Genomic DNA, 14,101 nt, shown 5'->3' on the forward strand with positions numbered 1-14,101 from the left:
AAGGGCTTTGGAAGCAGCTGGCAAGCCCTCTGTTTGCTTGTGTGTTCTCTGAGCTCAGGGGTCTCTGCGGGTGGGAGAAGTGCAGCCCAGCCACAGTGCCCGGAGGGAGCCGGGGGCGGCTCACTCTGCACCGGGCAGCAGCTGTGATTTCCAGGCAGGTTTTGGCCAAGTCAGGTCTTGGCAGGTTTTCACGGGGCTGGCCAAGGCCACTGAAAGGACAGCAGGGCTGTTCCCCAGCTGGATTTCATGCCGTTTTCTGCAAATTGTGAACGTGCCCCGAGGACAAGCGTTGGGCAATTGTACCAAAGGTCTGTCATCCCTTGTGTCATTTGCACAGAGGACACTGGAGGAAGAGGATGACAGAGAGAAGGTGAAGGATTCTTATGGCTTCAAGGTGGCCAAGGACATCCCGTCATCAGAGGTAAGCTGCGGCATGACAGAGGCGATATATAGACACAGAGGGTTTCACCCAGTTGCCTTCACACCAGCATCTAGAGCAATTTGCGGTGCTCTGGACTGTCTGAGATCTCCACCCGGGGCTGGTGGACAAGGGTCAGGAGAGGGGACACCAAGCCTTGCTGGAGCAGCCAGGGAGGCCAGGTAATCTCAGCTGGCACTTGGCTAAGCAGGAACAAAAGAATTGAGACCTGGATATTCACAGATGACAGGAGTCTGTGGCATGCTGAGTGATAAACAGCCAGCTGGGATTTAGAAGAATCCTTCCACGTGTTCATATTAACAACATTTTATATATAAAAATATATATATGTTCAAGTGGATTTTCTAGGAGGACTACAGAGAAATGGGAGAGTAAGAAATGCCATCCTTATAGCGTATGTGTAACTTTAAATAAACAATTACTTAATATCCTGACTATTCCTGAGTAAATCACAAATTAGAATATCTGGATTATTCTTTTCTATTCATATGTTCTTCAGTTAAGACAAATTATAAAGCAGTTTAGAAAATTCAGCCTTTATTTCTCTTAGAATAATTCTGTATTATGAATACATACATACATACACACAAGCATAAAAATATATATATACACACACATATATGTATATATGTGCTTGCATATGTTCTCTGTATAAAAGAAGAACATGATTTTTAGGGCTGCACACAGTATCCTTCGCAGTACTGCAGAGAAAGGAAACTGAATAAGAATTCAGCTGTCAAACTGCTTTCAGTATACAATATTAATTAATATGCAGTATTCATTCTTTTATTACATGTGTTTAATTGCCAAGAAACAGGTTAAGGGAATGTATCGCTTTTGTGAGCTTGAGAAGCCAAAACAATTTAGACTCAGTATACTGTAATTAAAATAACAGATAGTTTAATTACCGTATTTCAGAAATTTAAAGTAAGTTTACCGTCAAGTATACAACAGGTATAATGAATTAGTTGAAGATCTTGCCCCAGTCTTGATGCATATTTGAGCTTTGATCTGTTTTGTACCACTTTGGGCAGGTGGCACAGGCACAAAGTGGGTAAAAGGAGGGAAGAGATATTTTATCTTATTTCAAGGTCCTTTTTGGGAGGTCACTGATTATCTGACCCCAAAAGCTCAGTTCAGAGGTCTGTGCCTCTAGGAACACTTTTATGGATTTAAGAGTCACAGTGTTTATTTCTGTATCTTTACATTTAATCGTTTTATTGTTTAAGTAATTAAAAACAAACAAAGAAAAAAACAAGCGATAGAAACAAATTCTTCTGCCTACTATAAAGCACATATACATGTTCCATCAACTAAATTATACAGGAATGGGATTTAAAATAGCTGTCTCTTTCTGGGCAGTTAAAGTTAAAATCCTGTTTGGATTTTTCCTATCATATGACTTGGGCCTAAGTAAACAGGACTTGGGTTCCTGTAACACAGAAATTGATGATTTCTAAAGGAAGCAAATGTGTGCCGCCTCCCCAGGCGCTCATCGTTGGCTGTCTCCAGATGCCGAGGGAAAGAAAATCCCACACTCCTTCTCCCTGGACCTGCCTCTGTTACCTGTTAGGTTCAATATGATTTTCAGAGTAAGGACTGGCTTCTTGTCCATCGCAGGAATCCACAGTAGATTGCAAAACACTGAGCGCTTTGAGGTTGGACTGTCAGAAAACATAATTCACTAACATATCAACACTGGGAATCAGAAGGCATCAGTATATCTAAGAAGAAAATCCATAAAGCCCTGCTGTCAAAATAATTTATGTACTCTTGACTGAAGATGGAGAGAAATTTCAGTATTAGCTTTTCATTGCCCTCTTCTGGAAGGCAGGTGACCTGGGTAGATGGATGCTGTTTGGATGTTTTTTTTCCTAGACTTTTAGTAGTACAACAATCAAAACACAACATGTTTTCCTGGGTTCAGCTGGGTGCCTTCAGGGTCCAGGAGATACCAGGGTGCCCATCAGTCTCTCTGGGCCAAATCCTCTGGGGGCACATGTTTGACCAAAACATGTTTTGTTAAGGTTGTTTCCTTTGGCCACCTACCAAGTGGGAGCGTAGAAGCGGGTGCCTCCCTGAAACTTTAATTATTCAAACAATAGTTATCTCCTCTGCAATGAGTAGAATATAGATGTGGCAAATGCATGAAAATGAAAATATTATTGGTGCACAGATAAGCATTGCCTTCTGTGTGATTGCACTGCTGCAAAAGGATTTCTTGAATTAGGCTGGGTGCTCAACTCCTCTCTGCTCTCAAGATGTTGCTTATAGCCCACAAGACCTATCAGGAGCTTTTTTTTTGAAAGTCTTGTGAAAAAACTGAGCTTCCCTTCTGTAGCTGTTTAGGTGCTGTGGTAGGTATCTCCAGGCTTCAGAGAGGACCTTTCTGAAGTCAGCACCAGGCACCATGGCTGTGGGACAACCCTGTAGAATTAAGTCCCAGCTGGAGCCAAAACACAAGTTTTCAGTTTATGTCCCAGGGTGTTTTTTTCACAGCCCATGATGGATCAATGCGTTGTACACAAACTGGTGTACACAAACTGGGGTGGTGTAAGATGCTTTTCGGAAGAGCCAACTCCTGTGCCAGAGAAAGGGGAGGGAGTTCACGAGTGGTCACCATTTCTCATCAGCTGCTGGGAAGTGACATTTCAGCTGCTGGGAATTGCTATGAGAGGCCCACATCCTTGGCCAGCTGGTCTGTGGCATCTCTGTCATCAACAGGAATATATAAAGACAGTTGTTTTGGGGCCAGACATCACTCTGTGAAGCTCCCCATTGAGAGGAATCAGGTAGGACAGACTGGCCACCGTGCTGCCTCTCCACCTGCTGCCTACTGATATCTGAAGTCCTCTAGGGTGAGCTGAAGGTGTAGTTTCCACACCAGTCTCAACTGATAAGGATAAAAATACATATCTTTTTGATAATATTCTTTGCATCTCTAGAAATAAATTCACCGTTCCATGACATATAATTTTGCAGCTTAATTAAATCCTCATAAACAACTGAAATGTACAATGTTTCGTATTTCAGTAATGTGTTTGGCTGATTATTATAGTCAATAATGGTGATTCTGAAAGATTATAGTAGTTTGTATTGTTTTCAAAATTTAATTGGAATCTGCAGCAAGAAATAATAGTGGAGAGATACTTTGAGGCTTTCAGCTGGCACACACTATAGAGGTAGATGGCTCCTTAGGTTTTTCTGTAAAGACATTTGTAAGGCATTACTACTGGCTTTTAAGCTACAAAAATGACTATTATTTGAATAATTAAAGTTTCTGAGTGTTTATTATCTGGAGAAATTAGAATGGCTTAAGTAATTATCTACACATATCTGAAGCAAAATATATGATAATTAAATAAAATGGACATTTTAGTCATTAAGTGGCTTGCTACAAACTTGAAGCACTGCACCATATGGGCTGCCATGAAGAAAGTTAACTCCATTGCAGCCAGACCCACTACAGTTGCACAAACAAAAACAGATAAAACTCTAAATGGAAGTATCGATCATTTTGTGCTTGTAGCAGCAGTAATATTTATAAGTTATAAAGACTTGGATAAAAGGTAGAGGAAATTCATTACATTTTTTACTCTTTTTTTAAAGTTCTAACATCCAGGGTGTATGGGATTCAAATATAGGAGTCTTCACTGGAGCTTGGTATAGGCTATCTTTGCAGTTGATGGGAAGAAAATCACAATATTCATCTCTTTCTTTTACATTTTATAGGCATATATACATTTTCCTGATCTTATGCACTGTGCTTTCAAAGATGTCTTTCCTCTAAAAGCAGTATTTCACTAGATTTATTCTAGAATATGTACTCTACTGCATAAATGACAATTTTTATCACCAAATTGCAGCTTATATGTCATAAATAGTGTTTGGATCGGGTAATCACAAATGGAGGACAAATGCATGACGTCTTTCTGTTTTTTTCTTAGTGGTTGTAGTATTTGGTGGCACTGAATTCGGACATGAAGATCTTTTCCCTTTTCTTTGCTGTTCTCCTCTTAGTGCTCCAAGGCGCTTTAGGTAAGACTTAAATAAAATCAAAGAAAATGCAGAGGGAAGATTGTGAGTATGGGGTACCTAAAACAGAAATAGAAATAGAATGGGTTTTAGTCCCTTTTGCCCAACGCCAACTAGTGCTGCCAGTGAGATGGGCAGACTTTAGCAGTGAACAGCCACCAGCTGGATCCATTGGGTGCACTGAACCCTCCTGCTTTGGAAAATAAGGGAATTTAATGGTACGGATGTGGCCAGCCTGTGGGCAGACTAGAATATTGCTGTCATGCTATAACCCTAACTTGCTCTTAGTCTTCTTTGGGAAGGAAAATCAAGACTCTGGTGGTTTTTTTTTTGTGCAGGTTTCATGCGTGCACCTAATAATGATGTGCAATGCAAGCAGGCTGGGGGTACCTGTTCCACTGAACACTGTAATCTACCCAATACGAGGTCCTTCGGACGTTGCCAGCAAGGGGTTCCTTGCTGTCGGACTGTGGTGAGTTGTGGATTTGATGAAGATCAGGTGTTTCTCAGGGGAATGGGTTCATTACTCACTTTCACACATCCAGTCTGCCTTTTAGATGCAAAACTCCTCTAGTGCAAGCCAACAAGGGAGCAGAGACTCTGTACACTCAGATATAGGGTTTCCTGAGGATTTCCTCACTGGTTCCCTGTGTACCATTAATGATGTAGCTCAAGTGCCTCATGGGAAAGATCACAGTCAAATCTCTTTGGCAGAGATAAGTAATTAGCCAGAAATGAACTCTTTTCTCTGCTGTTCCCATTAGCTGGTTCAAACTGATCATGACAAGTAATACTGGCTTCAAAGGACATGTCTCTCAATGTGCACACTGTCTGGAGACCTGGGACATTTGGATCAGGTTCATAGGAAACCTGCGTGTTCCACATTGCAAGGTCTGCAGGTCTCGCAGTCAGAAGAACAACCTGAAAGTCATGTTGTTCTGCTAGACGTTTTCTCCAGTTCCATAATTCTCCCCTTTTAGATAAAAACAAAACTTAAAATCTTAATTTTTCTTGAAATCCTTACTAGAATCCTAAAGTTCAGCCTGTATCTTTACTCCAACCTGAAACTGCAGAAACAAATATCCACAATGATTCTACTATTTCATTTTCTGTTTCTTTTTCCTCTAAGATGCTGTAGCTAGTCTTATGTTTTGAGGCTCTTATTTAAACTTTGTTCAATATTAATAGCAGAGATGTTAAAAACAAAGCGTCAGCAACAGATGTATATAGAGAAATTCCTCTCCATGACAGACATTTTAAGATGAGAAAGAAGCTTCAGGTACAGAGACCTGGCTATTCATTATTAAATAAAATAGAAAGACAATGTTTAAAAATCAACAGCAGCAGGACTATGAATATCCTACTAATAACTGATGAGTTATCCAGGAATATCAGCTCTTGGTGCTCATTCAGTCCCTTCTGTGCTTCTTATTCAAATCTTTTCTTGGTTATAAGTACAAAATCTCAAAGTTTCTTTCCTTTTTTGCAGTATGATTAGTGACCATTGACATCTCAGACTGGCTAAGCAGAGCTTCTGGCAATTTAGGATGTCATCTTATTGGAAAATCTGGAATTTTGAGCTGAAAATATACATTTAACATACACACATGTACACACCAAATCATGAACAACAACTGAAAGAAAACAAACTCCTCCACAAACAAACTTAATGACCTGAAGAAACTCCAAAGCAATTCTTAAATCACCCAGAAAAGACCAATATTTCTCATTTTTAAAAAATATTTTTCTGTTGAAACTATATTGCAGCCATCACCATCTATCTCAGAAAGCTGATCACCAACATGGAGAAGTTTGTCCTCACGAGAGGATGCAGAGCAGGTTCTTCGTTTGTCCCTCAGAACAGATAATCATTACTTTCTTTTCCTTTTAGAGTTAGCAATAATGTGATTAGCACTAGAAGACAAAGTCTCCAGGAGACACTGAATGCTCAGCTGGGGTGTTCACATTTCATAGTCTACATATCTCCATAAATTTTAATAAACTTGCTCCAGAAGACCTTGTGTCTGATCCTTATACCTGTGAGGAATTGTCCTGGTGTGTGTTTTTGCTGGAAGATCTGGCTTTCATCTCACCTGGGGTCAGTGTGACATGTGCCTTGTGGTAAACTTCTCCAAGACGAGGAGAGGAAACCGAACCCATGTATGGACAGGAATATGGCCTGGTCCTATTCATTATTAGGTTGACCAGTAACAGTCAAGAATAACTTATTCAAACCCACTGTGATTAGGAAAGTAGAAAGCTGGCACAAAGGGATCATGTTCGGGGCATGTGGCAGTCCTAAAACCATCCATAGCAGCTCGTGGCATGGACAGCATAGATACTTTTAGTCATAGTTAAGGGTCTAGAGCACAAGTCTTATGAGGAGCGGCTGAGGGAACTGGGGTTGTTTAGTCTGGAGAAGAGGGGAGACCTTATTGCTCTGTACAACTACCTGAAAGGAGGTTGCAGCGAGGTGGGGGTTGGTCTCTTCTCCCTAGTAACAAGGGATAGAACGAGAGGAAACGGCCTCAAGCTGCGCCACGGGAGGTTTAGGTTGGATATTAGGAAAAACTTCTTCACCGAAAGGGTGGTCAAGCATTGGAACAGGCTGCCCAGGGAAGTGGTTGAGTCTCCATCCCTGGAGGTATTTAAAGGACGGATAGACATAGTGCTCGAGGACATGGTTTAGTGGTGGACTTGGCAGTGATAGGTTAACGGTTGGACTCGATGACCTTAAGGGTCTTTTCCAACCTTAACGATTCTATGATTCTATGATCCCTTATCTCAAATCCTTCTGGCCTTTGCATTAGCACTCTGGGATGTCAGGGATGGGGAAGGGAAGCAGGGGATGCGTCTGTACCTTTTAAGAGCTGATGCCGAGACTCCAGGCTGATGGACATGCAACCCACTGCCTCCTGTCCTGGTTTCAGCTGGGACAGAGTTAATTTTCTTCTTAGTAGCTGGTATAGTGCTGCATTTTGTGTTTAGGATGAGAACAATGTTGATAACACATTGATGTTTTGGTTCTTGCTAAGTAGTGCTAAGTTGTTGCTAAGTAGTTGCTAAGTAGTTGCTAAGTAGTGCTCACACTGGTCAAGGACTTTTCAGCTTCCCATGCTCTGCCGGGTGCACAAGAAGCTGGGAGGGGGCACAGCCAGGACAGCTGACCCAGGCTGGCCAAAGGGCTATTCCATACCATATAACGTCATGCCCAGTATATAAACTGGGGCAAGAAGAAGGAAGGGGGGGACATTTGGCGTGATGGCGTTTGTCTTCCCAAGTAACCATTACGCGGGTTGGAGCCCTGCTTTCCTGGAGATGGCTGAACACCTGCCTACGATGGGAAGCAGCGAATTAATTCCTTGTTTTGCTTTGTTTGCATGCACAGCTTTTGCTTTACCTATTAAACTGTTCTATTTTATTTTACTTCAATTATTAAACTGTTCTTATCTCAACCCATGAGTTTCCTCCCTTTTACCCTTCCGATTCTCTCCCACATCCCACCAAGGGGGGAATGAGCGTGCGGCTGCGTGGTGCTTAGTTGCTGGCTGGGGTTAAACCACGACACCTCCAGACAGCATAGTGCCGTAATAAATAGTTTTACTAGATTAGGATCCAGAGAAGTAAAACCCCATTGACATGATGCTGGTTTACACTAAATAGAGACAGCAGGAGCAAATTGACATGAATGTGGCAAGGTGGTTTCAAGACCTAAAGAAGCTGACCTTCAGCCACCCTGGGTTTTCTCTGCACTGCCATTCCCAGAACTTCAGGTTGGGCTAGCAGATGCAACCCTGTAGAGGAATGGAGGAGCGAGCTTGTCTCCTGAACCCCAGCCTGGTGCCCTGGACTGCGATAGCAGACGGAATGGGCTCTAATGCTTTTTGATTTATTAATAAATATGTTGCAACACAAATGGCGGCAACCCAGACACTCTGCGGGATGATTTAACAGGACGCAATGACACATGCACTTAAATTAACTTAATTTAGTTAAATAAACTGCATTTACAGGTTGATTTTTATAGACAATAAGAACAGCAAAAAACATCCTGACATACATGAGCAGATGTCAGCAATGTGATTTCACAGTGGCTTGCTTTTATTAGAATTGAAGCTGCAAATCTCTTTATCGGGGTACAAGAACTCCTCAGATCTTCTTGTGCTCCTAAAGGTCTTCAGCCCCATGGCAAAGGCTCCCCAGGCTTGTACCGAGGCTGGGATCCATTGATGTAAAAAATGGGAGATGTCTCAGATGCCCAGAGCTCTTGTCTATGTGGTCAGTGAGGCGTTAGTTTTAGGAACTGGATGTCCTGCAAAGAAAAATCAGGTGCTTAGCTAGTCCATCTGTCTCCATCCGAAAAATCAATTATACCTTGCCATCTCAGACTACTGTAGACATAAGGTAACACATAGGGTTAAAGACTACCAGAGATCCTTGTGATCTGGGCTGCTGGCCTGTGTTTCTGGCCATAAGACAACCCAGATAAAATGGAGGATGTGGATGTTACCACTCAGCACACACCACAGCTATTCGGCTGCAGCTGCTCATGATCCAGAGTACCTGCCAGGATATAGTTTAAGAATACAACTAACATAGGAATAAAGGGCTGCACTGGAGAAAGTGGATGATCCTCTCGCTTTCCTCCATGCCCTCCATGCCTTTTTTTCTATGAAAAAGGTGACAAGGCTTCTCCCTTTTTTTGCATCCTTCAGCATTATGTTTCTCAGAAATCCAATTAGATTAAATACAACTGTAAATTATTAAAAAAAAGAAAAGAAAGATGTATGGGCTCCAAAAAGGGGCAGAACTGCTACAGCTCCTTTGGTATGAAATGCCCCCAACTGCAGAGCTGTATTGTGGCATCTTACAGCATCACTCTGCATGGGATCTCTCTTATAGATGCAGATGTGTTCTCACTGGTGCTGATGAAAAAATGCTTTATTCCTAGAGAGTGGAACATGTCCTGTGGCACTTTGGTCTAATATCTGGCACTTTGCACCAGATAAAGTAACCTAGATGGAGAACTGCATCCCTGGTATGAGTCCTGGCTTGCTTAATGGTTATTCTGTGCTGATAAGCTTTTTTTTTTTTTGATAATGCAAAGCTCCATGCTGCTGCCTATGTGGATTGAGGGGGAGTCCTCAGAGCTGTCTCAAGTCAGTTGTCTCCACCCTGCTTAGGAGAGGCAGGGTTTGAGCATGAGCTGGTTCTGCCCTGGTACCAGACTCATTCTGGAAGAAGTTATTAGTGATATGTGATACGTTATTAGCGATGTTAGATGTTATTAGCGATACGGAGATTCAAAGGGTGTAGGCTTGACTGTGGGCTCAAACCTTCATTAGTGTCACAGCTGAGGTATAGTCTCAGCGAGCTTATGGAGAAAATGGCTCCCTTGCTGCAAAGCCAGCCAGCCCCGGCTCCTTCCTCTGCAAACTCCAGGATCCTCCCCGCTCACCACCAAATTCTCCCTGTTGTTTTTCAGAGAGAGCAGACTGGCATTTTTGACACCACAAGGCTCTGCCTTTTTGTTACCAGCCACAAACCCAGCAATTAGAGGGTTTTTTTGGAGGCTGTAGGGGGCTGGAGACAGTGGCCTGTTGCATCCCAAAAGGGGGAAAAGCCCAGTAAGTCTATCTGTTCTCGGTGCAGTGGCATTTCTCTGGAGGACTTCATCTTACCATTTGCAGCATTTCAGCTTCCCACCGCGGCAGGTCCCAATGTCAACCAGAGGAGAAGTGCATGCAACAAATGAGCAGGAGCCCCGGTTTTGCCGGCATGCTAAGGTGTCAGCAGTTTCTTGGCTGTAAGCTGCAAAAAAAAAAACCCAAGGGAAAATTCATGTTCATTTGTCAAGGCAGAGGACTGGAGAGTTGTGGCACTAGACTAAATGGCGTGGTATGTGGTTTTCTGCCACAGTGCCTGGTTTGTGATTGGGGCAACCTGATCACACCTTCTTAAGGTCTTTATATCCATATGAAATGCAAACTAACCAGAAGAGTAGGTTGTAATGCTAGCATGGAGAGACAGTCTGCCTGAGTAATAGTGATTCAAAGATAACTGTCTGCTTCCTTAGCATCTCTCCTGGAAACATGTGCTCGTCATTCCAGTTACACACAGAAACACTACGTTATGTGAAAAAGCCATAGGAAACAGAGAAAAATGTATTTTTAAAATTAATCTCACATTACTCTCAGAAAAAAAAAAGTGATGATAGTCAAACATAAATGTCAACTTCTTCGAGCTTTCAGTTCAAGTTTCAACAAATGTAAAGCGTATTTATGACACACAATCTTTATCTCCTGCTTTGAATAGCTTCCTCACAGGAAGCATTGAGCATTGTGAGCATGAGCAGCACGCTCACAGGAAACCTGTGCGCCGTGTTACCATGTAAAATGTGGTGAGGCTAACACAGATGGCAGAAAACTTGACAAAAGATAAATCTTAATCACAGCCAAATCAATGGGACTAACGCTTGCCCAACTGAAAAATTTTATACACTCAAGTATACACTATAAAATAAAGTCAGTGACTGTTGTCATTAGTACTGTATGTGGTTTAGCTAGATGCTATGTGGGTTTTACCATGCTGGTATGTTCAGAACTGAAGGGCCAAATGCTCAGGTGGTGGCAAAGACTGCGGCTCCATCATCACCAGGGGAACTGCCCAGGCTTATCCCAGCTGAAAAGCCAGCTCCAAGTCTGGGATCAGACTATTTCCAGGCTAAATGTTACTTGTTCCCACTGGGATATTCAGCCTGAGATTCAAATTGTGTTATTTTTGTATGATTTAAATGGATTTCTTTTGTCACCTGGCGCATTGTATACCTGTGTACTTAAAAGGCAGAAGAGGCCCTCATCAGCTGCCCCAACTTCTTGCTAAGCACAAATCCAATCATTTCACCCAGTGCTTTCTGTGCCAACCTCAATCCACACCTGTCATCAAATTGGACTCTAACCTTAATCTGAAAGGCATGCAATCTTTATTCTAAATTAGATCTACCACATTTCAATTAATTTGTCCTAGTGGTTCTCATCTCTTTTCTCTTAATCCCATATTATTCAAGGATTGTGTGTTGCTGATTTCACTCAGCTGATTTTAAAGACTTCATTAGTCCTTAGTTTCCCTTGTCTCCTAAATTAAAAATCCTTGTAGTGTTACGGGTATTTTCTATGTGGAAGTCTTTATGAAGAGATATAAAATAACATGTTGCCCTTTCCCAGAGACTACTGGAATTACACCATCCTTACAGCCATCTCAGAGGTCACAGTTTGCTTTGAAATTGAGAATATTTTTTCTAATGCATAAAATAGGAAAAGTCCAAGAAAGCAATCCAGAAACATGCAGTATAGGCTTTGCCTAAAGCTCCTACAGGTGCCTACTTTTGGCCTAAATAGTTCTAAATTTCTTCATTGAGTAGACAGGCTTTTGCTCATCTAGGAAAATAAGTACAAATTTGAGTGTACTGCAAACCAAAGCAGGGATGGAGATGATAGCTTAAACTTCTCTGAAGTCCCCCAGGGAGCCTGAAATGATGCATATGCTCCAAATCCACTTAATGCACACGGACAGTGAAGAGTTCAGGCAAAGCCCCACAGTCATAACTACATTTTTCCAAAAATATAGGAAGTCTACTAATCTAGAATACACAATCAGGAGGTAGGGGTGCAAATGTGAGACGAGAAAGCTCTCACATTGCAGGATGGTGTCTTAAGTATCAGCCTAAGAATTGCCTGAATACCCAGGAACATCTTTTTTCCACCATGTCATCATGCAACTGGAATGCAGGATGCATAGGGCTAGAAAGAGACCATCATTAAGACTATCAAGGACCTTTACTCAATAGCTTAAAGATCAGGACTATGACTGGGAAGGGGACTTCTAATATGAAAGTCATGGAGTCTGAGAGCACAGAGGTAATCTGAACCTCAGCACTGGGCTCTAATGGACTTCTCTGCATGTGCACCCTTTCAGCCTCCATCTCATCTATTTTCTATCTTACCGGGAGCAGCCTGGAAGAGGAAGAAGAGAACAGCAACGAGGAAGAAAAGGATTCTCATGACTGCCAGATGATAGTGGATGGTCTTTGCAGGTCTGAAGATACTTGAAGAGGGACCAAAGCTGGTGTTCGAGGCAGAAGATGGCTCATCCCTGTACTTATAAAGGCTCTGGGATGCAGCAGTGTAGACAACTAAGGGGGCGGAGGAATGGTTGTCTGAAGAACAGCGAGTTCATTGCCCTATTACTATAGAGACTGATGATGTATGAAGATGTTGCAACCTAACACATTTGAAGATGCCTGACCTGAGCAATGACCAAATTACGCTAGCTGACCTGAGCAGCCAAATCACTATGTGCTCACATGCCCTGTGCCAGCTGGGGGGTTGCACCCGGGGAAGACATAGGATTGGAGGAGGAGGGAGGTGGGTTCCTGTGATCAGCAATACTGTAAACCACACAGATCTGCTGATGGCCCATGGCTCTTGGCCACAGTCTTGTGACAGGCTGTCCTCCCCCCCAGCCGCCAGGCACAGTGAGGGTAGCAAAGGCTGGGCAGCTGGCCTGCAAGACTGCATGAAACTAGGAGGCAACAGACCCTCCTCCTTGGGTGCAGGAAAGGATCAGAGTTTCAGTCCTTGCTTGAATCAGTGTTGTAGGGCTGCAGCTGAAGAAGGCAGGGTAGGGGTGAAAGGGTTGTGGACATTCCCCCTCCTGGCTATGAAATCTGCAGACATGGGAGTAGCTCCTTCTCCCAGATGTTCTTCTAACATGGTTCAGAGCTCAGTTACTCTCTGCATCTTATATTTAGGACTTCAGCTATGGATTTGTACCAAATCTTGAGGAAGTAGTCATTAGACATCACTGTGTGTTGTGCCACACTATCATAGGAGACTGCGTCCCAACTCCCTGTCAGCAATCAGCTAAGCCCTGTCCTGAAAACAGTGAGGTTGTGTGCATCACTGTTGCTACAGGCACTGAATTCCCTTACCCTGCTCTGACAGTTAGAACCTCCTTCCAATAGCCTTTGTGAAGAGTCTAAACCTGCTCATTCTCTGCCCAAAATGACCTCGGTTTAGTAACACTTTCCCTTGCTGCTAGTCACCTCCCTGATGTGGTTATGAAGAGAATCACATCTCTCTCTCTGATTTCTTAGATTCTACATGCCAAATCTACTTGTGTGTGATGTCTCCGCATCTCTTATCACTTTGTAACCTTATCCTGTATCTGAAAATAAAAAAGTGAAATTTTTTTTCATGCACATGAAGCACCAGCCATATAGAAGATGGACCAGAGGAAGTGTCACCAGAGCTTTGAACCACACTCTAAATACTTGTGCTTGTCTCCAAGAAATGCCACTCCTGAGGCATGAGAACTGCAAGTGCTGTTTTTTTGGCAGACAAACAGTATAAGCCAAGAATCATTAATGAAATCAAGTCATGAGAGTGCTTAATTTTTTACTGCTTCAGTGAGAGCAGCAAACTGAAGCAATGGAGAATAACAGCAGAAGGTGAGCTATGTCTGCGCACAGAAGGCAGAGAGGTCTGTGTCTGGTAAACTGGCTGCAACAAATTGGGTGTAGGGTATGAAGTGTGTGCTTCAGTTTGTGAAAAAACACATTAGGTCACT

The 14,101-nt window shown here is 42.6% G+C and overlaps 2 protein-coding genes across 3 annotated transcripts; one reads left to right on the forward strand and one right to left on the reverse strand.

Moving 5' to 3' along the window:
- Positions 1-210: 210 nt before the first annotated feature.
- Positions 211-6,515, forward strand: LOC148053507 (gallinacin-8-like). 2 transcript variants are annotated; one of them, XM_087775829.1, is made up of 4 exons: positions 214-421; positions 4,387-4,477; positions 4,813-4,946; positions 5,964-6,515. In XM_087775829.1, the coding sequence occupies exons 2-4, from the start codon at positions 4,420-4,422 to the stop codon at positions 5,970-5,972; spliced, it is 201 nt and encodes a 66-aa protein (XP_087631955.1). In that variant the 5' UTR covers positions 214-421; positions 4,387-4,419; the 3' UTR covers positions 5,973-6,515. The 2 variants fall into 2 exon arrangements, with proteins under 2 accessions (XP_087631954.1, XP_087631955.1); XM_087775828.1 differs by having other exon boundaries at positions 211-421; positions 4,813-6,515.
- Positions 6,516-8,447: 1,932 nt separating this feature from the next.
- LOC148053508 (gallinacin-9) lies at positions 8,448-12,635 on the reverse strand. The gene is made up of 3 exons (XM_087775831.1): positions 12,477-12,635; positions 10,156-10,285; positions 8,448-8,786 (listed from the first exon to the last, which is right to left on the reverse strand). Exons 1-3 carry the CDS (start codon positions 12,532-12,534, stop codon positions 8,771-8,773), a joined length of 204 nt encoding a protein of 67 aa, XP_087631957.1. The 5' UTR covers positions 12,535-12,635; the 3' UTR covers positions 8,448-8,770.
- Between the last annotated feature and the right edge of the window lie 1,466 nt (positions 12,636-14,101).

The sequence above is a fragment of the Nipponia nippon genome, unplaced genomic scaffold (assembly GCF_047370975.1).
Source record: "Nipponia nippon isolate SJK-2023a ecotype South Korea unplaced genomic scaffold, ASM4737097v1 scaffold_4, whole genome shotgun sequence".
NCBI lineage: Eukaryota > Metazoa > Chordata > Aves > Pelecaniformes > Threskiornithidae > Nipponia > Nipponia nippon.

What these genes read in the sequence shown, in the direction of transcription:
- LOC148053508 (XM_087775831.1), bottom strand. Translation starts at nt 12,534, where the DNA reads ATGAGAATCCTTTTCTTCCTCGTTGCTGTTCTCTTCTTCCTCTTCCAG. An exon ending in CCTCTTCCAGGCTGCTCCCG is followed by an intron (nt 10,286 to 12,476) that starts GTAAGATAGAAA and finishes TTTTTTTTGCAG; the next exon opens with CTTACAGCCAAGAAACTGCT.
- LOC148053507 (XM_087775828.1), top strand. Translation starts at nt 4,420, where the DNA reads ATGAAGATCTTTTCCCTTTTCTTTGCTGTTCTCCTCTTAGTGCTCCAA. An exon ending in AGTGCTCCAAGGCGCTTTAG is followed by an intron (nt 4,478 to 4,812) that starts GTAAGACTTAAA and finishes TTTTTTGTGCAG; the next exon opens with GTTTCATGCGTGCACCTAAT.